A 26,979-nucleotide genomic window follows, 5' to 3' on the forward strand; every position below is an offset into this window, starting at 1 on the left:
TATATTCAATAATTATAAAATTAAATATATTTATTAATAATTTTTGTAAAAAGAGGTGGGGGAGAACCATGAGGGTACTGTAGTAATTTCAGTTGGAAGAGTAATTGAAAATGACGAAATGAAACATCATTTATAAATCATAATCGTTGAAACTTGAAATGGTTGGGTTTGGGTGGCTCAGCAGTTAAGTTTGTTATAAAAGGACACGTGTAATTGTTGCAGTCAACCACCACTTTCTCGAAATTACGTGCTTGTCCCGCTACTCCCATTCCTCAATCCTCTCGAAACTTTCTACGTAGAATCGTCGTTCGTTCATACGTGATACGACACGTCGTACGCATCTGCAAGACCACAACCACGCCACGTGCACTTTTTTTATTTTAAGTTTGAAATTTTAGGTAAAGATGATTCGGAGTAAAGCTCAATAATATATTCCTAACCATAACAATAAAGCACTCAAAAATCTCTTTTGTATGAGATGCAGTGTTAATCTTTAGTTAGCAGTAACATTAATATTATAAAACGTATAGTTCAAGTTAAGATTTATATCGTTAGGTGAATGGCCATACATAAACTTTTTTTTTTGAAAAAATTAATAAGTCGTTTTCAACCTTATCCAAAACCAAAAAAAAAAACTATTTACTAATAATTTATCATTGTTAGATTTATTTTCATTAATATAAATTTTATTTAATAAATATTGTTCTTACTAAGTCATTTTGTTTCTCTTGACTTGAAATGATGTCTTTTTTTAGACTGTTGATTCCGTCTCACGTAAGGAGCGTATCTGCGAAAGATACTCTGATGATGAAGTCAGGTACCGATTTAGATAATAAATACTATTTAATATTCAAAAGTCAACCCTTTATATGTACATCCTACGTTTCTTTTATAGGCATTATTATGAGCTAATGAGTTTTGTGAGTCATTCTTGTTTTCAGCTTTCTAATTAAGCTGATAATATTTTTAATTATTTATCTAAATAGGCTTAATTATTCTTTAATTCATAATTAATCTGTCTTGAAGGGTACACATCCTTCTCAGGCCGAAGGGGTACTCATTTTTCTTTTTTATAAGACTAAGTAATATTTTATCTAATACAAATATATATTATTATCATATTAATAACACTAATAACGTTTAAATATATGTTAGAATCATGAGAGAATAATTCATATGGAATAGAACGTGGGTAATTTAAGAGTATACAAAGAGAATAATTCATGTATCTATTATCTTGAAGTTTTAGATTGTATTATAGTATTTTATACTTTGTGAAACTTTTAGAGTTAAGTCAATTTAATTAATTCAAACGAGTAGATGAGCTACAGCGGAGAGAGAGAGCCGGTAGTATAGCATGAAAAAGACTCACGCATCTATTACTATCCATACACTTATTGCCTTGAGATTTTGAATTGCATTATAATATTTTACACTCATTGAAACTCCCTTACCTTTAACTCTCCCTTCCTATTATCACATAGCTAAGATATGCAAGATAAATGATATTAACTTAATGTGATATCATGATTTCAAACGAACATAATCATGACCCTGAAAAAAAGGTGAAAGAAGCTTATGCCATTTCAAAAGTTGATAATAGACGTAAGGGTAGATGTTGTTTCAAGTTAACGTTTGTTTCCATGCTTTTAAACTAAAGAGGATCAAATTTAATTTGCGTCGCATGCTGCTGTGAAGTGAAGCGTCTAAACTTGAAAGGCAACCTTAATGGAACTTTTTCACCTTTGCCTCTAACGAAAGTACGTGTCTTGTTGCTTTCATGTTGTAAATTATTTGTGGAGCATATAATTCTCGATACAATTGATTTTCAAATCATTAGAGTGATGTAAAAGAATTGATGTCAATAATTTAATTTATATTTAGAAATTTAATTTTAGAAACGAATGTTAAAAACTAATGTGATATAAAAAAAATAGAGATAAAAAAGATAGTGTAAGGTGGGTGTATATAAAAATGAGTTTTTAGTAATTGCAACAAAAATATAAAGTATGAATTTTACCTCTAATAATTTTGCTAGGAGTTCAGTTTTTTTATCCTTAAATAAGGTATTATTTTTTAGTTTTATGAATAAAAAAATAGATATTGAAAATTTTTTATTCATAAATCATCAATTAAAAAAGAAAAAAGAAAAAAAAAAGTATTGTTATAATTAATACAATTAGTTACCTGAGCGTGAACTGCATTTTAAGTTATCTCAATTCTTAATAATTATTCTGTTCCGTACTTTAACAATGTTTTATTTTTTACAAGAGGTCATGTACTTTATTTTTTTATATAAATATTCAGAGAGAGATAAAAAAAATTCATGTACTTTAAAAATAAATTTTGACTAAATTACTGGTAATTAAATTTTATTCTCACATGCACTTCTTATTTCTCATTATCATTAAAAATATAAACATAACTATTGAAATAAATACATAATTTAAATATAATATTAGTTAAATAATAAGTAGAAACCACCTCTTTTGTTTTTAAAAAAATTATTTAATTCGTGGGTTTCTTATTTTTTAAGATTCTTGATATATATACTTTTATATATAATTTTAAATCAAATTTTCACAAGTTTTGTTCAACCTCAATAGAGATAGAATTAGATTTAATCGTTTTCACTCTTATTTCTTTAAATAATTATTACATTTTCATATATGTTTTCATCACGTCATCTCACATTTGTTTACAATGATGGTTTTCTTTTCTTTTCTTTTCTTGAAATCAGATCCAGAACATGTCTCATTCTTTGCAAAGATGACAAACCCATTCAGTGTTAGGCCATTGAACACTTGGGCTGCAACTATGCAAAACTAAGCATGTTTTCAAAGTTTCAATAAAGCCTCATCTTCTTGCGTGTTTTTATGACCAACGAAAAAAAAACAATTGTTGTGTGTTTCAATATGGTACTTTCTTTTAATTTGGTCGAGTTTCCATCTTGTAATTTGATAAATGATAAAGGACCTCATACTAACTAAGCACTCTAAATTAAAATAAAATAAAGCTTAATTACCAAAAGATAAAAAAGGAAAATAAGAGGATAAAATCTCAATATATCACTGTATTAATATTTAAAATATTTTATTCACAAGTCATTTAAAAAATTAATTCATCGTCAATTTATTGTTACGTTGAAGTTGACATTGTTTATCTAAATCTCACATTTAAATAATTGAAAAAAAAACTAAATAATTAGCATAAATATACAAATTTAGTATGAGTTTCCTCTCCTTAGTTAATTTAATTTTTTTGAGTATAAAGAAAACTTGATAGTTAGATTGTAAGCAATAAAAAGAAATTATTTTTGTGAGTATTTTATTAGTGAAAAAATAGTTTTGTATGTTGATTTAAAATAAATTTTATCATCTTTTGGAGTATTGATGTGAATTTTTTACAGAAATATTATTAAAAAATAAAAAATTACAGAAATAGACCCAAAAAGAATTTATTTACCAGAATGAACTCATTTATTGTAGCACAAAAATACCAGTACAAAATTCAATTCTCTGAGAATCGAATTCTGTTTTTTTTTAATTTTTTTTATGTTTTTATATAATAAAATAAATATTATTAATTAAAATATATTTATATATTTATCTTTTGATAAAATAAATATTTATAATATGTTATTCTAATAAATATTTATAAATAATTTGTTAATTCATATAATAAAATAAGTTATTATTTGAATTATGTTTATATTTTTATATTATTTGAAAATGAATAAAAATAATAAATAATATTTATTTTACAAATATATTTATGATAATAAATAATATTTTTAGAAAACATTAATAATTATTTTTTAAAAACTAATTAAAATATTTAAATAATAAGTATATTATTTTAGATAGTAATATTAATGCTTAAATTATTTATACTTAAAGAATAATAATAATATTTTTAAAAATTAAATAAATATATTAAATATTATTATGTTTATTTATTTGTTTAAATATGTAACTTTGAGTTAATATTTTTAAATATTAATATGATAAAATAATATTTTGAATAAAAATTTTATTTTAATTAAATTAGTTTTTTTAAAAATTACATTATTTAATATTATAATTTTTAATACCCTAAACCCTAAAACTTTAATATTATAATTTTTAATAAAATTTAGTTTAGAATAAAAAAATTATTTTAAAAAGTAAATAAAATATTAAATTATAAGTTAATTATTTATACTTGAAAAAATATTTTAAAATGAACGTTTTCATATTACTAAGATAACATTAATGAATACAAAGTGCATTAATAAAGATAATAACAAATTCATAACAACATTAATAATTAACTATTTCCGTAATGGTGGTCAGTTCCATAACGAGGGTAATGTCTGTGACATGGTGAGTTTCATCGTTGTGGTTGTTGCTCTGAAATTTTAAGATAAACTTGTGAAGGATTTGGATCATCATGAAGGTTTAGTTGTTGGAATGCATTTGATGATTTATCAGGTTTATTAGCAAAATCCGGTTGGTAAAGAGATTGCATATAAGTTTGTGCTGAAGATGGAGTTGTAAAATTAACTCCAAATAAGTTTGTAAAAAAATTCTCCGATGTTGTTGCAAACGAATGTCTTGTGTTAATTATGTTTGTTTCTGACGTAATGTTCAGAGGAATTGATGCAGTCTCGTGGCACGACGGTGTAGAAGTCGTACCGATTTCAAATGTGTTAGTAGTCCTTAGTTGTTGGTCGCTCCTCCTTAGATCTTGTAGTAGTGGTAGCACAAATAGGAAATAGATGAAATTGGCAATGTACCATTCCATGTATTTTTGTGTGTGATATAATGGGCCTTGCATTAGATGACCCGTTATTATTAGCTCACATCTGTTGTTCCATTCTTGATCCATTAAGCATGTTTTATAACTCAATTTTCATTTTATCTTCCTCTCACGTCAATTTTATGGAAGTCATTCAAATTATTCGATAGAGAAGAAACTTTTTGGAAGAGACGAAACTGTAATGTAACTCTATCTATTTAGTACCATTCAACAATTGCAAAATAAAAGATGACAATACATGAAGTCCACAGTTGAACATCTCTATATGCTTCCATGGGTATTGATGTTTGCAAGTCTTGATATAGCGCCTATAAAAACTACAAATAAATTTAACTTTATTACTTAAGATGATGTGTAAAAGATAAGAAAATAAATATAAATTCAAACTTTTGTTATGAAGAGTTACCTGATTAGCTTGAATGTGATCAAACATTGATCTATACCCCCACAATATTATTGTGAGGTTTATTTCAAAAGTTTAGTACTCTACCCCCGCTCCATCTGCACACGAGAGGGTATGTTGGTGGATTATTAGAAATTGGCGCAATATATGGCATGCGATACCATGTCCAGGACATTAACAGTGATGAACAACCACCCATTGTTTTGCTACCAACTTCCGTGGCTTTGCACATTTCCCTGTACAACATAACTAAACAAGCAGAACCCCAACTATATCGTCTTGTTCTTCTAAGATTAGTTAATAAAGCTAAATACATAAGATGTAATTTGTTTCCTGTTTTGTCAGGCATCACTATCCCTTGGTCTGCATGACTGAGAAGTCAGTATCCCTTGGTCTGCGTGACTGAGAAGTCACTATCCCTTGGTCTACGTGAATAAAGAGGTCACCATCAACTCGTAAAACATGATAAAGCATTGAATAACTGAGAATCCAACGTTACCGTTATAAATAGCCTTGAAAGATGTTCATTTTATTCATTCAACCTTCTAAGCTTGTTCGTTGTTCTTGTGAACTTTCTCCTTTTGAAAATGTCTTCAATCTATGTCATTGTTCACTCTGACGGTGCCATTAACCAATGTTCTAATGAAGGAGTCACATTCACCTCACCATTAGCGAAATTAATACATCTAAAGAGAGGAGTGACTCTACAAAGGTTCAAGAAAGTCATCCACATAAAACTTAACTGAGACTCAAATGAAATGGTGACAACCATATATTTTTCCTATCCAATTAGACTTGACCCGAGAGTTAGCAACTACACATGTGTTGAGTTGAACGATGATGAAGACGTTGAGGCACTCTTCAACATCCATGATTCAAATCAACTTCAATCAGGTATAGAATTATATGTTACATTTGCCACAAACGTAACCCAGCTACCACAACTTTCACCTTACAAACTTACGAAACCATAAATCCATCTTTTCCAAGATATGATATGAATTCTGACCTTCAGTCCTACACACAACTTTTAATTGGTTCATTCATTGACCTCAATGAAATATCCTCTAAACCATTTCAGCAAATCCTACCCTCTTAGCTTTTTGAAGAAACCCCCATTAAAGAACATCTTGTTTTGGGTTTTCCAATTGAATTTTTTTATCCTTTTAGCGAGAACAAAAATGAAATCCTATCTCAACAGCAGGATGATGAAGAAGACTCCCTCCCACTTCCAAATATTCCACCATCACAATCATTACCATTATACAATCCACCTTTACATTTTCTAAACTTTTCTACTCAAATACAAGAACATGACTCTGAGTTTGGCCATGTCCTTAATCGTGAAATGGTAGTGTATCCGCCTGGAACATTATTTGTTGGTCAGCACTTCCTAACAAAAGAACAAGTGCAAAACGTCATAAATAGATTTTACATTGTCAATTATTACACTTACAAGGTGAAGATGTCAAGCACAACTAGGCTTGTCGTGGAATGCATTCACAACGACTATGCCTGGAGATGTCGCGCTATATTACACACCAAAGAACAACACTGAGAAATAATGAAACTTGAAGGGTGTCACACACATGCTTCCCCACTCATTTCACAAGATCACAACAAGTTGGGATCACAAATGATTTCTCAAACCATTCATGAAATTATTAAGACTGATTCATCCACACCCATCGCAACCATCTTAGCCCACATAAAATCCACAATGGGTTACACAATCAGCTATAGAAATGGATGGTTGGGGAAACAACATGCCATTGAAAATATCTTCAAAATTGGGAGAAGTCATACTATAAGTTACCTAGACAGTTGCTTGCAATGCAACTGTATGTTCCAGGCTTCATCTAAAAATTGAGTACACAACTGGCATACAAGAGTAGCTTGCTTGACCAGGAGAATGTGTTCTTCAAGAGGTTGTTTTGGACCTTCAAGCCATGCATTGATGGTTTTGCCTTTTACAAACCAATTATTCAAGTGAATGGAACATTTTTGAATGACAAATACAAAGAAACTTTATTAGTGGCAATTGCGCAAGACGGCCGCAACAACATAATTCTCATTGCCTTTGTTGTGGTTGAAGGTGAAACTACCAACGCAAGGTTCTTTTTTTTGAAAAACTTAAGGAGGTAAGTAACCCCGCAAGAGGGGTTGTGCCTCATTTCAGATCGTCACGATGCTATAAAAAGTGCATACTCCAGAAATAAAAGTGGTTGGACAGAAAACAATTCTGTCCATGTCTATTGTTTTAGATACATTGCACAAAACTTCATGCAACAATTCAAAAACGTTGCACTGAAGAAAGATGTCGCCAATATGAGTAATTTTAATTTTTTACGTACTCTATATTATCATTAATATTTTATACAATTGCTTAGCTAGTTATATTAATTTAATTTGTAATCTTATTTTCAGCATATGGGATGACTGAACTGAGATTCTTTTACTATTACAACATAGTAAAAAATAATAATCCTAAAGCTACACAATGATTAGACAATATCCCAAGGGAAAAATGGACACTGACATGGGACAACGGACGATGCTGGGGACATATGACAACAAACTTAGCAGAGTCAATCAATTCGGTCTTGAAGAAAACCAAAATCCTACCAATTTGCTCCATGGTCATGGCAACATACACCCGTTGCAATAAGTTTTTCATTGACAGAAGCAGAAAAGTAGATGCAATGATTAATGTGGACATATGTACTTGGAGGTTACAACTAAAGCAATTCAAGATGCACAGTCAAAGGCAAACACTCATAGAGTTATCACCTTTGACAGAACAAGCACTAGATTTTTAATCAAAAAAATGCAACATCCGACAGAAAATTCAATCCGTAGGAAGATTTACAGTACGGTTAAATGAAATGTGGTGTGATTGTGACAAGTTTCAAAAAGTTCACATCTTATGCTCGCATGTATTTGCTTCATGCTTACACGCATACACCATAACTTTGACAGTTACATATCTCTCGTGTATACCTTACAACAAGTTTCTAAGATATACAAAAGTCAGTTTAAAGAACTCAGACACGAAGATTATTGGCCAACTTACACGGGCCAAACTTTGTGTCTAAATCCAGAACTGAAAAGAACTTCAAAGGGTCGACCGAAGTCTAGTAGGATAAGAATAAAGATGGACATTAGAGAACAACAAAGTCAGGTAAAAAATTGTTCTTATTGTCATACCCCTAGTCACACAAGGAAGACAGTTAGAGAATCAATCAATCCCTTGATATACGAATTCTATAATGAAGGATGATCATGAGAATCATGATATGAATTGGTCAATCCCTATAATTAAGCTATTCCCTGTTATTAGTCAATTGTAATTATTATAGAATCATCGTTATAATGTCTAGCATGATTGTAGGATCGACATCTTACTTTTCTAGTGTATATATATATTCATGTATTCACCGTTTGTAATTCAAGAAAATAAATATACAAGATTCATTTTTTTATCTAAGACATGTCCAAATATCGTTCAAGCTTCTAGTTCCTGCCATTTATTTATGTTATTCTTATTATTCTAAAATTTTCTTAATATCATTATTAATTTTATGAATGTCATTGCAACTTTTAAATTTTTAGTATTTGTAATTTATATTAAATATATAATTATATATATAAAATATCTACATAATATTATTTAATTATATTTATTAATATTAATATTATATTTCTTAAATAAATAATTATGTATAAATTTTAATAAAGATTAATATCTCATAATAAATAAATAAACTAGTTATTATTTAATACTTTTACTTATTTTATAAATATATAAAATTAAATAAATTATTATTATAATTTTTATTTTATAGAAAATTAAAATTAAATAAATTATTATCGCAATTTTTATTTTTTAAATAATATAATATTAAATAACTAAAAATATAATTTCAGAATATAATATTAATATCATTTTCAAAAATTTAAATTATATTAAATAATATAATAAGAAAAACAAGAATATTATTTATTATTTTAAATATGTCAAATAAATTTTAATAAATATTTAAAATTAATATTATTATTTTTATTCATTTTTAAATAATATAAAAATATAAACATAACTCAAATAATAAAAATTATTTTATTATATTTAACTAACAAAATATTTATAAAATATATTTTAATAAAATATAATTTAAATAATAATATTTAATTTATTATATAAAAACATAAAATAAAATAAAAAAAAGAGAAAGCAATTCAGAATTCGGTTCCATGAGAACCGAATTTTCGGTGCCAAAATTGTTGTCCAAAATTAGGTCTAGTTAGATAATTAAAATGGCCTCCATTTTATTTGGGTTTTTTTTTTTTATGATATTGCTATAAAAAACTTGATGAGCAAGAGGTAGACTGGCATAAAAAAACTCCAATCTCATATTCTTAAAAATATTATTATTATTCTTTAAGTATAAACAATTTAAGTATTAACATTACTATCTAAAATAATATACTTATAATTTAAATATTTTAATTAGTTTTTAAAAATTGTCTAAAATAATTTACTTATTATTTAATTATTTTAATTAGTTTTTAAAAATATAATTATTATTGTTTTCTAAAAATATTATTTATTATCACAAATATATTTTTAAAATAAATATTATTTATTATTTTATTCATTTTCAAATAATATAAAAGTATAAACATAATTCAAATAATAACTTATTTTATTATATATAATTAACAAATTATTTATAAATTTTTATTTTATCAAAATATAAATATATAAATATATTTTAATTAATAATATTTATTTTATTATATAAAAACATAAAATAAAATTTAAAAATAAAAAATAAAAACCAAGTCAAAATTTAGTTTTCGAGGAACTGAATTATGTATTGGCATTTTTGTGCTACAGTAAATGAGTTCATTCTTCTAGTAAATAAATTTTTCTTTAGTCTATTTCTGTAATTTTTTATTTTTTTAATAAGATTTTTGTAAAAAATTTGTATTGATGTAGACATAGACGATGTAATTAATAAAAATATCTTAATTTATATAAAAATTATATATATTTTATATCAATTCTAAAAAATATTATTTTTATTACTATTTGTTAATGGTGTTATTATTATTTTTATAATTTAACAAATATTTTTTTAATAGAGTCAATATTTATTAATATCAATAAAATTAATATTTATTCTTAATAATTATTTAAAATTTAATTTTATTGAGTTTGTAAATAAAAATATGGAATGTTGATTAATGTCATGTACTAATGAATTATGGAGAAAAAAACAAATAATGAAGCAAAATAAAATTGTTAATGTATGTAATAAGATTTCATATTTATTAATGATATAATAAAAAACTTTAGTAGAAATTTAAGAATGTAAGAAAGAATATATTTGTCCATGGTGTAGCCAAAAACTCTAATAGAAGCTTAAAAAAGTTAATAAAAATTTATACTCATTAATTCAAATTTATATTATTTCACTAATGCATGCCTTTAAAATATTTTATTTTAAATTAATTTTATGTTAATTTCTAAAATAACTAATATAAAAAATATTTTTTACGTAAATTCTAAAAACAACTAATATAAAAATTCATGCAAATTCTTGCCTCTAGAATTGTATTTTTTACATTAACTTTAAAAATAATAGATATAGAAAATACTTTTTATATTAGTTATTTAACAATTTATGTAAAAATTTTATTATTTTTTTTCTAATTTTAAATTTTTTTATTTTTCTAATATTTTAAAATAATTTTTCAACTATTTTTGACTTTCTAACATAAAAAATATTTTTTATATCAATTATTTTGACAATTAATATTAATTTTTTTTAAAATATCATCAAACTTTTTATTAGATTGATTAACTATTAATTAATGTAAAAACTAACTGTAGAATTTTATTTTTTCTTTGTTAGTATTTTTTTTATTTTTTTGTGTAGATGTTTCTAATGATAAAGAAAACGAAGAGTAAATACTTTCTTCTCTAACAATTAGATCTTAAATAATTTTTATATTTGTCAATTTAGTATTGAATGAAAATAAACTTAATATGTTTATATTTCTTTTCTTTTCTTTGTTGAACATTTGGGTCAATGCATAATATTTTTTTTTCACATTTATTATATTTTTATAATTTTAATATGATAATTATTTTTTTTTTATAAATTTTTTTATTTATAAATATTTAAACTCAATTTAAAAGATTAAAATTAACAAAAACTCTTTAAAATATAGTGCCAATAATATTTATAATATTACACTTAAATTTTCCTTCTCCCATCCCAATGTTAACACGTGGGGAAAGTGTATTGGAGTCTTCTTGTCTTACCCGATCAACCCATTTGATGAACATGGACTTTGACATTTTAGCATTACTGCTTCAGCTTCTCAAAACCACTTTCCCCTCTCAATTCATCCAACAAATGAATCAAAGTTAAAAGCTCAATTAATTAATTGCAAGTTCAAAGTTAGATACTAAAAATTAATGAACATATTGATTATATTTTAAAATATTTATTACAAATATCTGTTAAATTAATTGTTAAATATAAAATAGCATACACGAATATTTTTTTATTTTTTTATTAAATACAATGAAATAACGTAAATAGATTTATATCATGATTATAATGATTTTATATTATATAGAAAGGACATATATTGATAGAGTAAGAGAGAATGAAATGTTATGGGTTTATAAACAGAAAGAGAATAAAATTAAAATAATAAAAAAAAGAAAAAAATTGAAATTTTATAAACTCAAACATTATAAAGAGTATTACATAATAATAAAATATGCTCATTTATTTATTTCAATCGAAGTAACCTTACTTATCAAAGCTCTCTTTTGAAATCTATTAGAGCTAGATCGCTATTATTGGTCTTTAAATGGACTCAACTACGATATTAATTGCTATTGCTAAATTATAGTAAGAACCACATGTTATCGTCCAATAGTCACATGGAAGTCAACATCATCATACATAAAATTTTCAAATAATAACGATTCACTAGAATTTTTAAGTTTTGTAATTTTATGAACGAAACTAATTTAATTAATTTATCTAAATTAAAACTAAAAAAGTACATAATTTTAAATGAATGAAATTTAATTACCTTGTTCAAACAAATTTTAAAATAAAGAGAAACATAAATGAACTAAATTTAATTATTTTATTCAAATAAAATAATTTAAAATAATAAAAACTTAAAAATTTTAACTACGTCGTGAAAATACGACCTAAAGAAATTATATGTATATTGGGACCAATAGAAACTACATCAAGACCTTTTCAGTGATCATTTAGGTTTTAATTAACTTGGAAAATTAATATTTTCTAGAAAGCTTCAGCAGTTTCAAAGCTTTCACATGCATTTTCTAGAAATCTTGTATAGTTTCAAAGATTTCACATAGAAAAGAAAATTCCAAGTCCAGTAAATTAGTTAGGTACGTGTATCTGAATGATTGACATTTTAGGTTTACGGCGCTGCTTTTTTGCTATCTAGAATCATTTTTAATTTGCCTTAATTTTAAGGGAAAGCCTGAAATTGACTTTTTCTTTTTTCTTTTTTCTTCTCATAGTATCTTCATTCTTGATATTGCTTTTTTGTCTGGAAAATTTTAAAGAGAAAAAATGATGTTAAAAGGGTACCCACTGGTGCAATTTTTTCTGCATAATATTTAGTTATTTGTTAATAATTGGTTTATATATAATGGCTTTTGCTTTTCTTCTCCCATTTAATGACACAGGAATTGATTCTAGTTTAATTAGAGAAATTAATGGCAACTTACTATATATTTGTCCTTATGCTGTTTGTCTTCACACAAGGTCTTAGGTTCATAGATTGATCTTCCCCTCGTAATATTTTGACTTTATCCAATTTTTTTAATGTGATAATTTCTTTATATTATAATAAAATCTTCAGATATATATCCACAAACAAAGGATACTCCCTTAATTAAATAAAGGTCCAATGGATCCACAATTTTAGCACGAGATATGTTTTAATGGACTTTCGAAAAATGTACAGTAGTTAATTTGACAACATTAAAACAAAAATCTACAGCAGTGAATTTGACACTAAAGTTTGCAAGTCATGTATGTAGTCAGAATTAACACTTGAACACTACATAAAAATAACTGACTAATTAATAATTAAAATTGAAGTTCTTTTAAGTATACATGAATAATTGGTAGGGTATCATTGGTGGAAGATGTTCTAAGTGAAAGTGGTAGTAATGGGTCCATGTTACCTCCTTGCCACACCACACACATGTATGGGGAACAATTGCAAAGCAACTTAGTGAATAGAGGGCACTATGAAATGCCGGGTCCAAGAACCAATCTCATCCTCTTTTTCCTAAAGTTTAACTTTTCTTCACAAAGTTCCATTATTGCCACTAGACATGACCCTTTTAGTTTATAAACAACTGGAAATGAATTACAACAAATATCTTGTGATCATCATTTAATTTTAAAAGTTTATGTCAATTCTAATCTCATTAGTTTAATTAGATGATGAAAATAATTGGTATTGACAAAATCATCAATCCTCTAACCGAGTCCATAGATTAATCAATCATTTTAGAGAGAAATTTTATCTGTTCAATTCTCAAAATACTGATAATCAAACAGCTTATTGATGATCAGTGACAATGACTATAAAAGTCAAAGCAAATAATATTAATTATTCAATTTTGGGTGCATCTCTTTGCCTTTGTGCATGATTCCTACTTCTTGGCATAAAGTTGCTCTTATCCTACTTGATCCTTCATCACATGCTGAGCTTCTATATGCAGAAATTAATTACAAAAAGCGACATTTAAAGTTATTGGCACAAAATCTGATACCCAAGATTGTGATACTCTATTATGGAGGCTTTCAAGAACAAAATTTGTGGAGCCCTAAACTTAGCATCACATATATGGACTTTTGTGTATGGAACATGTAAGGGGAACCCCAAATGACTTCCATTTGTGATAATAAGTGGCTAAGGTTGAACATTTCAAAGAAAGAAAAAAAGGAGGCTCAAGTAGAGTGAGTTGGATCCACGAAACCACTGTCAGCAATCAACATCGTATTAAGATGTCCAACGTTAGTTACAGTTGCTTTTTCATGACAATGTTCTTTAATTATTAGCATATTCATATTCACGTTTAAATAAATAATATTTACGTTTACTAAATATGATTTTTGGTTTGTTAATTTACAAATTTTTTTATTTGTCTTCAATTAATCATATCCCATAACCAAATACTTTTAAGTTGCTTTTACAGTTACTAGCTCAAAAACCACCATCATATATGGCTTCATGATATTTAATAAAGTTTAGATAATATGAGAAAGATGTATGAAAATATCATTAGTTTGGCTGGTGAGGCTTGTTCCTAGTGGAAATAAATGAAAATCCCAATCCAACTCTTGTAAATTGGGTTAATTCAATTGATATAATTTATTTAATTTAACGGGTTAAGTAGTCTATAAAATGGAGTAGGAAGGATCTAACTTGTCAAGTTGATTTTTTCCCATAATTTATTATTTTAAGTAATTTAGCTATTTGGGATTATTTATTCATATTTTTAATATTAGGTGGGTTAATCCACCAGTCTGTTGATTTTGTCTAAGAAAATTTTAATTTTAATTTCTTTCATTTATTTTATTATTTTTAATTTTGTTAATATTATGTTTTAAGATTTATTTTAAAAGTTTAAATTAATAATTTCTATTAAAATATTTTTATGTGATTATTTTAATAAAATTCTACTAATAGTTTTATTTTTTATTATTAGACAAGATAACCTGTCAATTTGCTCGAAAACAAGAAGGGGTATATGTTTTTTACTTAAAAATAATAATAATAATAAACCAACATATCAAGTCATGTTTTTTTATAGGTTCATGATAATGAGTCAGCACGGAGGAAATTATAAATGAGAGAATTAAAAGATAAATAGAGAATAATGTGTGCTGAACATAGAAACCAAAACCAGTGGAAATGGGAGGAGGGGTGCCAGTTTTTTAAAATTATTTTAACTTTGAATTCTTTTATATAATATTGAAAATATTTTTATTAAATAAAATTGTTTATTTTTTATTTTATAATTATAGTATAATTTAATTATTTCTTTTCACCATTTAAATAAATTATTATTATTTTACCTATTGGTAATATGCAGTAAATTCGATGGTTTTGACGAGGAAAGGACACGGAAAACAGAAATAAAAATACGTGGAAACCCCTCACATCACTGTAGAAAGTCAAGTTGCAGTGTAAGGACATACCAAAGCAACAGCTAATACAACTATCACGTGCGCTCATTTAATAGTAACATCAATTTTATTTTTAAATTATTAAGATATCTATATAAATATTTTTAATTATTAAATAAAATTACTAAATATTGTAAATAATTAAATTTAAATTAGATAGAATTTATTATAATTTTTAAAATGTTTAATGGCTCTCTCTCCCACCTATAACCGTGTGTGATTTCAACTGCGACTTCACTTTCCTCACTGTGCTTTGAAAACGACCCAACCTCCAAGCCGCGTCTAACTCTAACCCTTTCTGTGTTTTTTAAACCTAACCCACCACCCACGCTTGCGTTCTCTCCACACGCCTTGTCGTTTACTCTCCCTTCCCCCTTCTCATTATTTTATTGCAATCGCCAAATCCCATTTTGTCACTAATGCCCTCATTTTGTGACTTTTTCCTCCTTCCTATCATCTTTTAACAATCATTTCCTCTCTTAATACTTAGCCCTAAATCATTGTTTTTCTGACCAACTACTTTCTTTCTTCTAAATTATTATTATTCTTTATCAATTAATTAAGCTTGTTCATCATCTTCATATTCATATTTACAGCTAATTATCTCCCATTCTGCTCATCATTAAGTAGGAGTTTTACATGCTGGTGCACAACATGAAGCGCCAATATAATGGAACATGTTATAATTAAAGTCAAAGAGGAATGCAATAATGAGGATTGACCTAATTCACAAAATATGATATAGGATAATGCTATTTCACATCATCACATCAAAGCTTTAATGTGATTTTTTTATGAATCATTAATAATTAATTATAATTGAAAAACATATCAATGTAGAAAAAATATTGATTTGAAGGTGACTTAGCATTTAAAGTGGATAGACTCTAAGCGTCATATTAAAAACTTAAGTATAATTTACTTTTAAAAGTTAACAAATTGTCTAAGCCTCATAATAAATATTTTTATTACATTTTTAACTAATATGAAATCTATTAATAGGTTACACCAAATGTTGGAAAATGAATAAACAATGCATAGTATAGTGTTGAAAAAGAAGGTAGGGAAGAGCCTTTATGGGTGGAAGCTGGACTTGTTTACTCAGTTAGCAAACATTGTTTAGCATGTACAAGTGCAAGAGAATTAAAATAAAAATTTAATAACATAATACACCAACTAAATAACAAATTTAATAATGCAATTTCATCATTTATAATATCTTCAGAGTTCAAACATAACGTGAATTACGGTAAAAGTGGTTCTTAATTAAAAAAAGTTCTCAAAGCAAAAACTACTTATACATGCTTGGGATTAAGGAGAAGTATTTGGAGAAGGATTAAGAAAAATATAAAATCGTTTTCAAGAAATTCATAAAGGTTGTCAAATTTTCTACCCAAAACAAAACGTTTTAAAGAAATGCGCGTGAGTAAACGCACTGGTCTATGCGTCGTGTCTTTTGAACGTCGTAGTTATCTCTACGCGCACACATCTTCCACCCATAAAACAGGTAGTTACATATATAAATACCACTTTGGTTGTCTCATACCATAATTCAATTCATGTCTGTTGCTTCTTTCTTCTCATCTTCTTCTCTATTTCCCTTTTCTCTTCCGTTAAACAACAACTACAAGATCAAGATCATCAAAGGCCGCGTGATGGGTCTCTTCCTTTCTAGGAATTTGGCTTGCAAATTCTTCTACCCTTTTCTCTTATCTGAGAAAATTTCTAAGGATTTGTTTCCTAAGCAGTTGGAAAACATGATGTGTTTGGTGTCTCCTCGTACTGGCAGACATTTGCAACGCTATGACAATGGGTGTCGCCAAGTTGTGGGGTGTGTTTCTGTTTCTGCCTATGATTTCTCTGTGTTTTGGTCCGGGGTTCCTTGTTTGAGGATAAAGTTGAGATTTTTAATCTCTGGAATTCAAGATAATGGAACAAATTTTAAAATTTACAAGGTTTTCTCAATTGGATTTTTTTCAAAATGGCTTAAAAGCTTGTCCTTTGGTTTAATTATTGGATGGCCGGTGGAAAAAAAAAACATTTTTTTAAAAATTGCACTTATTTTGTGTCTTGAATTTAAGTTTGTCTTTTCTGTATATTGAGTTGTTAATCTGACTTATTTTGTGGGTTTTTTTTTGGGTAAATGAACAGATGCATTCCTTATAGATACAAGGACAATGAAACAAAAGACAAGGAATTAGAGGTTCTTGTGATTAGTGCTCAGAAAGGTCTTGGAATGCAGTTTCCAAAGGTATTGTTTACTCCTTCACAACTTGTTCTGATTAACAATTTTGCTTCATTTTCAACCTTTTTGGTGCTGTTGCTGACATGTGTTTGTTGTTTGGTCTCAGGGAGGTTGGGAAACTGATGAATCCATGGAGCAAGCTGCTTTAAGAGAGACCATAGAAGAAGCTGGTGTTGTTGGCAGTGTTGAAGTGAGTATTTGCAAGAACTTTTTAGATTAAGTCCTTTTTTGGCCCCCAAATAAATGTTCCTTTGATGCTTACCTTATGCGTTGTTGTCTTCTTGTAGAGTAAATTGGGTAAATGGTATTATAAGAGCAAACGCCAACCCATAGAACATGAGGGATACATGTTCCCTATGCTTGTTAAGAAGGAGTTGGATAACTGGCCAGAGATGAACACAAGAAAAAGACAATGGGTAAGTGGATATGTAACCTTTTCACTTAATCACTTATCAATTCATCTTCCTAATTGTAATATCTTAATTGGGTTGACATTAATTTTGTAAGTGTGTTCTAAAGTTTCATTGATATGCATCATGCAGATGACTGTGGCTGAAGCAAAAGAAAGATGCCCTTATGCTTGGATGAAGGAAGCTTTGGATGAATTGGTCAGCAGACAAAGTCAACTCGCAAATGGGTTGGGATATAAATTGTAGGGTTGTTAATTGTAGAAATTCACTTGCTTTTGGAGTCTATAAATGGTAGAACCGAAGCACTCAAGCTGATAGATCAGAGTAGTTAAGACATCGTAGTCATGGAAGTGGGAAACTCTGGTTGTTGATTGTGTTCACAACCTGCCCTTGTGTTTGTTCCTGTCCTGAAATTGGCTATAGTTGTTGCAACCTCAAGTGAAGTAGAAGATTAAGAATCTGTAGGGTGTGATTGAGATCTAGCCATGGAAGTCAGTTGTAAATGAACGAATTCGATTCATTCTTTCATTCATTCATTCTTTTGTAATGTGATTTATCTACTAGGCCATGTGCAGAATACATTCTTCTTCTTCCACTACCCAAAATAAACAAGAAACATTTTTTTTTTCAAGTTTATTGCTGAAGATTACACATGGTATCTTCTATTATTATTATTATTATTATTATTATTATTATATCACTACATAATTTCTATTTTATTTGAAATTAGAACAACTCTCATTGACCAATTCAACCAAATTAGCCATACTAGAACATGTAATAATATACCCAATTTTTTAAAACGTACAAACTTTTCTCAACCTAATTAGAATGATAACATAACTGCATCAACAATGTTTTTCCTAATTCTTACTGCATCAACACTTCATATGACAAATTTTGATTTGTTTTAATCTGAAATGGGAGGCATCAGAATTTGAAGGAAGTATCATAAACATGATCTGCTCCACTCTTTCAAAGTGAAGAAATAACAAGGGATTAAGCCATTGTTGAAAGAAAATGTCATTGACAATTTTTTGCAATTACTATTTTGGGATTATTCAAGCGTCTTTGTTCCCCATTAAAGCAGAAGTCGCTTTTACCCAAAACCACAAAAGCAGGAGCCCATTATTGTCTTCAATTTTTATACCATCAAACTTTGGAATATTTGGTGTTAGGCTTGCATATGCTTTTTCCTTTTACTCATTCAACATTTTTTTTAAATTTTAATTTCATAAATTTTAAAATTGATCTTTATCACATTTAATGATGATGTGGCATGCATTTAAGGGTGCCGACGTCAATCTAAAGTGACATATTTAGATATCAATAAATAGTGATAATCATTATTTTAAAAAATTAATTATAAATTTAGTTCTTTTTCATTTTATTCCTTAAATTAAATTTTTCTATATTTCAGTATTTATATGAAAATTTTTTATGGATAAATCCTTGTCAGCTATATAAGTTAAAACACTGTTAAATTTGTTAGATATACTTAATACCCTTTTTTATTTTAATCTTTACAGGTACATTTTGTTTTGGTTCCTACTTATAAATTTTTTTTATTTTGTTGTTATACATACATGAATTTCTTTCTTTACTTTAGTTCTTGAAAAATACAATAACATCACTATAACTTTAATAAATGGTGAAAATAATATATATATATATATATATATATATATATAATAAGAATTAAAACATTTTTTTTCACATAAAAGCTAAAATAAAAAGTAAGTTAAGCATAGGGAGTAGAAATATACTTTAGTCTCTTTAAAAATTATTTACAAAATATAGAAACTAAAATTATAAAAATAATTTGGTGAACTTACTTTATTATTTACAAATAATGATGAAATTATTTATTTGTTTATATTTAAACTAGAGGTATTTTTCACCCAAAGCAATTTTATTCAAATTGGATAAAATTACTACAAACAACAAAATTGTCCTTCCAAGTATTTAATACACTTCATTGATACTCAAATTTGATAACGCAGATTAAATTGAAATAATTTCATACCAATTAAATTGAAATAATTTCATACCATTTCTTTTTAAAAATAAAAACAAATCACTAAACTTATAAAATCATGATATTTTTCTTCAAATTATATATTTAAAAGATTTTGTAAAACATATTTTTCAATTAAGTTTAAGCGTGAAATCTATCTCCAAAAGTTGATGAAAATAAATGTAAATACAACTATACACTGTTTAACCTATCTCATAGCCGCATATATTTTAATCTATTAATTTTAAAATGAAAAGCTAACGTTACACTCGTGTGGATGACACACAACATTTACATAAAAACATAACCTATTTGTTGTATTATAAGATTATCTTATTCGTATTTGTCTTAACACATTATTTAACAAAGATGAAAACTAGAAACAAAGGCAGAGTTGAAGCAGTGAGATGATAAGGAACATGATTGCATGATTCTAATTGGTTAACAAAAAAGGTTGATGGAGATGTCTAATGTAATTATCTTCAACTCTGTGGATCACCCTGGGTTTCAAGCCAATGATGTTGCTTTCGTTATTTCTTGTTATCAATCATACTTAGCACGTACCTTTCCAATTAATGATATGTGGAAAACATCAATTATGCTATAATTCTCATATCAAGCGTGGTAACAAAGAAGTGAGTTTACAATATAATAAGACAACTATATAGGATACAAGTGTCCTATAAAAAAAATAAGCATCTAGAAATAACACTTTGCATACGTGTTTTGGTTTGAGACGACGAGTAAGTAGGTCAATGGATATTGATGAGTATGAGGTTTTGGAACTTAAACTGCTTAGATACGTGTAAGGAGAGAATAATAAAGAGAAAGACGGAGTCAACTTCATTTTAGTTTTTAAATATTTTCTATTTTTTCATAACTTCAATAAGTTTCAAATGCCTTTTTTTTATTATCTTTGAAATTTTATTTAAAATATTCATTTCATCTTTTAAGATATGTGCAGATAATTTTTTTCATCCCTACTTGTAATGCAAAAAGCAAATACCGGCAAACGAAATTGTAGGGTGAGGAAGGCTTGAAGCAATTTTGATGCGAGAAAAATGAATAACTCATTCGTCAAACTTCAGATTTTGTTTTAGAGTTTGAAAGAAAGACAACGGAAATGGAGAGGAAGGAAAAAGAAGGGGAAAAAAGAGAAAAAAGTTAAATTTTTATTTTATTTGGATGTTTAATATTAAAAATAAATGATAATAAAAGTTTAATTATATAAATGATATTATTATATTTTATATTTTTATTTATATATTTTTTATTTTTACAAAAAAATGAAAAATAAATATTTTTATTTTTCTAAAAATTAATAATTTTCAAATTAATGTTTTTTTTATAAATTTTTTTAAAAAATATCACTTGAAATACTTAACATTTTTTTCAAAAAAGTTAGAATACTGTTGGGGAAAGAGTAAGAAAGAGTGCGAGAAAAAAAATTTTAAAATGGGAAACCCAAATAACCAGTTTTTTAAGGATTTTAGAGGGTGTAAAAAAATCTTTCAAATCTTTCTTTTTTTAATTAAACAACTTTCAATTAAGGATTAACTCTTCCTAACTTCTCCTTTCTCCTCTTAAATACAACTATCAAGCAAGATAGTTTCAAGGTGCATTCTTCCTAACTCCAAAATGTTTTAACAAATAACTTAAACGTGGAAACATACAAATAGCGGTTTCCCATTTCCGATAGTGATGGAATCAGCATTCAGGAAAAGGGTGCAGAATATCTCTTACTAAGAGTTTAGCTAAACAATATTTTTAAAGTATTAGTTAAAGAATAAAAGAATAAAAAATGTTATTGATATATTTGTTTTCATGGTTTTTCATGTAATATAACCTAATTTTCAATGTAAACTTATTTTGGATTTCTTAACCAATGTTTTTAAATCATTGGTCATAAGACCCTTACTATAATAATATTCAGTACCAAAAAAGTTAGACTTCCAATGGCATTAATTTGCCTTTAATTTGGATTCCATTCTGAAAATCTGCTTCAACCAGTGTTGAATGCTTATGAAATGAGTATGAAATCAAAGAACAATAATGATACTAAATAGCGATCACAGGTCAGAACAAGGAATGATCATGCAAAACAAAGGGTAACCATGACATGAAATGAAACCAGATACAAGAGAGCTCTACATATATTCGCTATGCAGAGGGATAGATATATATTATCATGCTTTGATACAAGTTTTAAACCCATATAGACTCTTCAAAAATCAAGGTACTAAACTGTTGTACTAATAAATTTTAAAAAATTCCCAGTCATAATCCCTCAGTTATCAATTCCGAAAGAAATTTGTCATGATAAGCGTATATATATGTATGAGTAAACTTTCTTTCTTGATTGCTTTTAACATTGGCTTTAAGTACTTCTTGTACACAATTTATTAATATCTTTTCTTTTCTTGTAAAAGAAAATGCCTCAAGTCTTATATATATATATATATATTTCATGAACTAAGAATGCTTCGAATGGCTCATCAGCACTTAAATGAAGAAAACGCAACACAAACTAGCAAGTGACAGCATAAAAACAAAATCTCAATTTGTATATACTAATTAATGGCAGCTGATTGAACAGTAGGTTATGGTATAAATAGGATGTAACGATTCATGAATCAAGACGTTATTTCACTTATAGATTGATGGGAATGGAACCATATGAAAAATAAATTATAATATTTAATTTTAACAAATAAAAAGTCGACCAACGAAAATTTTCTTTTCCACCTTTTAATTTCGGCTATTCTTAATTCAGATTAGAAAAAATGATAATATTTTGTCCCAATTGTTAATTTGTTAGACTTGCAAGATAGCACACGTAGTTATGATTGAGATAGGTTGTTTCTTAAAGAAATATATTCTGACTATAAAAAAATCCACAGAATTACATTTTATAAGAAAATGCCCAGAAAGTATCATTTTATAGAAGAGGATTCTTCTTCTGTCGTAGGAAGGCAAAGCGTGAATAGTGTGTATATGTACTGGATGTATTTAGGTTATGTTTAGATAAATAATTAAGTATTTATTTAATAAACTTTTATCATGAATATGACAAATTTAATTATAAAACTTATTAAATAAAGTAAAACAACTTATTTTAATAAATTATACAAAGCAAATTATTACAATAAATTTTAGAAAACTTGTAAGATTTCATGTGTTATATATTATAAATTATTTACAACTTCCAAATACCACTATGAGTGGAAAAAGTTGTACATGAAAGTTAATTTGATTATGCTTAATGAGACACAACTATATACCAGAATTAAATAAATGTGACATAATAGCTCCTACCTCTTCCCGTATAAGTACTCTTCGAAATCAGCAAACCTCACATCTTAGGATTATAAGAAACCAAATCACAAATTGAAAATAATTCACATAACATGTGTAAATCCAACTGATACAAGTGTGTGCCCGTGGATGTGTTATGTATATACAGCCATGGTATAATATTGCATGTAGCACATTATATAATAGTTATATATATATATATATATATATATATATATAGAAAAACTGTTTACAAATGGACATTGTCATGAGGTAAGAAACAACAATATTATAAGGGTGTATAGTGGGCAGAAGATGCAGCTGCTGCTGCGGAGTCTGCAATGTCAATATCTCAATATAGTTCTACATATTTATTGTAATTGATACATGTTTAACATATTTGTTGTAATTGATACATGGTTATTGTAGAATTATTTTATTACCAGATATAGATATCAGTTTTAGGAAGTTGTTTATAATCCCTAAAAATTTGCTGTATTAGAAGAACATTTACAGTATATTCCTTTTTGTAAAGTTTCACAATTAATATTTAAAGAGAGACAAGGCCTCAAGGAAGGCAAGCAATCTTATCACAAAAATACTCTAGTTTGTTATCTTTTTATGTGTCTTGTGTTTTTTTGACATGGTATCAGAGCTAAAACTCTGAACCATGGTTAGTTTCTTTGTCCTGGTTATTTGTGTCTTGGACATATCTCAACACATTTCTTGGTTGTTGCTTTTGTGTTTTCTTGGTGCATCATGTCTTGTGAGAAAGTAAAATCTTTCCATGTTCGTTTTAATGGAAAAAATTACTTTGCTTGGGAATTTCAGTTTAAATTGTTCGTGAAAGGAAAAGAATTATGGAGTCATATTGATGGGAAGGATCCAGCTCCCAAAGATGCAGAGGCCTTGGCAAAATGGGAAATTAAGGATGCTGGTGTCATGACGTGGATAATCAGCTTAGTGGAGCCTCACATTGTTCTCAATTTGAGACCTCATAAGACTGCCAAGGAAATGTGGAAATATCTTAAAAAGGTTTACCATCAAGAAAACGCAGCAAGAAAATTTCAACTTGAGTATGAGATGGCAAATTTCACACAAGGAAGTCTTTCAATAGAAGAATATTTCTCAGCTTTTCAGAACCTTTGGGAGAATATTTAGATATTGTTCAGGGTGATTTTCCTGATGCTATCATAAAAGTACATGAATCCAGTAAGAGGAACCATTTTTTGACAAAGTTGCGTCTAGACTTTGAAGTGGCTCGTTCTAATCTGATGAACCGCGATCCTGTACCTTCCTTAGATGCTTGATTGAGTGCACTCCTTTGAGAAGAACAACACTTACTGACTCAAGCATTAATGGAACAAAAAGCTAATGCTAATGACCCAATTAATGTAGCCTATGCAACACAAGGAAGAAGCAAAGGGAAAGATGTGCGGGGTATTCAATGCTATAGTTGTAAAGGATTTGGTCACATTGCAAAGGATTGTTCGCAAAAATTTTGTAATTATTGCAAACAAAGGGAACATATCATTTCCTCATGTCCCACACGACCTGTAAGGAGGTAAGGAACTGCATATCATGCCTCAGTTGGTGCGTCAAGTTCTACTGCTACTCCTATGATCGAACATGATACAGTTGCACCTTCTGCCTCGTCTCAAAATCCAAATACACTCACTTCTGAAATGTTACAGCAGATGATACTTTATGCTTTTTCTGCATTTGGATTCTTAGGTAGTTCCAATTCTCATTCTCTACCTTGGTATATTGATTCTGGAGCCTCTAATCATATGACAAATACAATTGTACCTTTGTCCAATGTCCAAAAATATGATGGAACTCAAAAAATACATATTGCTGATGGAAATTCTTTGGATAGAAGTGCTGTTGGTGATATTTCTCCATCTCTGACTAATGTTTTTGTGTCTCCTGGACTATTTACTAATCTTATTTCTGTTGGACAATTAGTAGACCATGATTGTAATGTGCAATTTCCTTCTTTTGGTTGTATTGTACAGGATCAAGTGTTGGGAAAAATAATCGCGAAGGGGCCTAAAGTGGGACGACTCTTTCCTATACAACTTCCTAGATTTCCTCTTTCTGGAACTTGTCCTAGATTTCCTTTACTCTTACTTGCTTGTATTGATGCAAACATTGGTAACCAAGAGTGGCATAAGCGCCTAGGCCATCCTAATCCTTACATTCTTTGTACCTTGCTTAAATCTGGTTCATTGGGCAATAAAAATTCTCACATTCTTGATGTTTCCTTTGATTGTACCACATGTAAATTGGGAAAAAGTAAAGTTCTGTCCTTTCTTTCTAACTCATTCCATGCAACTGAATGTTTTGATGTAATCCATAGTGATGTTTGGGGTATTGCTCTCGTTATTTCTCATGCACACTATAAGTATTTTGTTACTTTCATAGATGATTACAGTCGCTTTACATGAGTGTATTTTCTTCGGTCTAAAACAAAGATTTTCTCAATTTTTAAACATTTTGTAGCCTTTATTGAGATTCAATTCTCCAAGCATATAAAAATTTTGAGATCTGATTCAGGTAGGGAATATATGTCTAAAGAATTTCAAGTCTTTCTACAAAACAAGGGAATAATTTCTCAACGCTCTTGTTCTTCAACACCATAACAAAACAGCGTAGCAAAAAAAAAAAGAATCGTTACCTTCTTGATGTTGTTAGAACTCTTCTTCTTGAATCATCGGTTCCTCCTTGTTTTTGGTGTGAAGCTCTTTCTACTGTAGTTCATTTAATAAACCATCTTCCATCTCCCGTGTTAGGTAATGTTTCACTATTTCATAAGTTGCATGGATATACTCCTTATTCTGGTCTTCATACATTTGGTTGTGTTTGTTTTGTGCAACTTCCTATTCATGAGCGTCATAAACTTGCTGCTTAATCTGTTAAGTGTGCCCACTTGGGTTATTCTAATTCACAAAAAGGTTATGTTTGTTATGATCCATTTGCTCGTCGCATAAGAGTATCTAGGAATGTTATGTTTTTTGAAAAACAATTTTTTTTTTCAATCATATGTTGAACCACAATCTTCTTCACTTTCGCTTATGCCTCACTTTTCAAATGATTCAACCACGGTGGAATGTTTCAAACCTGGTGTTGTGTATGAAAGACGTTGTAACAAGTCAGGCTCTCATCCATATCCTAGCCCAGGACAAGATCTTGTCGTGCCTCTTATTTGTCGATCCACTCGACCATCTAGACCTTCAGATTGATATGGTTTTCTTTTCCATATATCCTTCAGTACTACTTTGACTTATATTTCTATTCCATCAAGTTATAAACAAACAATGGAACAAGAGTGTTGGAAACAGACTATTCAAGCAGAATTGGAGGCTCTTAAGGAGAATCAAACTTGGGACATTGTTCCTTGTCCATCAAATATTAAACCCACTGGGAGTAAATGGTTTTTTTTTTTTTTTCTATTAAGCTATATTCTGATGGTTCTTTGGATTGTTATAAAGCACATCTTGTGGCTTTTGGTAATAAGCAAGAATATGGAATTG

General features: G+C 27.9%; 1 protein-coding gene across 1 annotated transcript; it reads left to right on the forward strand.

Annotated features, from left to right (window-relative positions):
• The first annotated feature begins 17,030 nt into the window (after positions 1–17,030).
• LOC113867186 (nudix hydrolase 18, mitochondrial-like) lies at positions 17,031–18,666 on the forward strand. Its single transcript, XM_027502300.1, has 5 exons — positions 17,031–17,308; positions 17,629–17,728; positions 17,829–17,912; positions 18,010–18,138; positions 18,265–18,666. Exons 1-5 carry the CDS (start codon positions 17,037–17,039, stop codon positions 18,376–18,378), a joined length of 699 nt encoding a protein of 232 aa, XP_027358101.1. The 5' UTR covers positions 17,031–17,036; the 3' UTR covers positions 18,379–18,666.
• The last annotated feature ends 8,313 nt before the right edge of the window (positions 18,667–26,979 follow it).

This window comes from Abrus precatorius, unplaced genomic scaffold, assembly GCF_003935025.1.
Source record: "Abrus precatorius isolate BTA unplaced genomic scaffold, Abrus_2018 Scaffold5, whole genome shotgun sequence".
NCBI classification, from domain to species: domain Eukaryota; kingdom Viridiplantae; phylum Streptophyta; class Magnoliopsida; order Fabales; family Fabaceae; genus Abrus; species Abrus precatorius.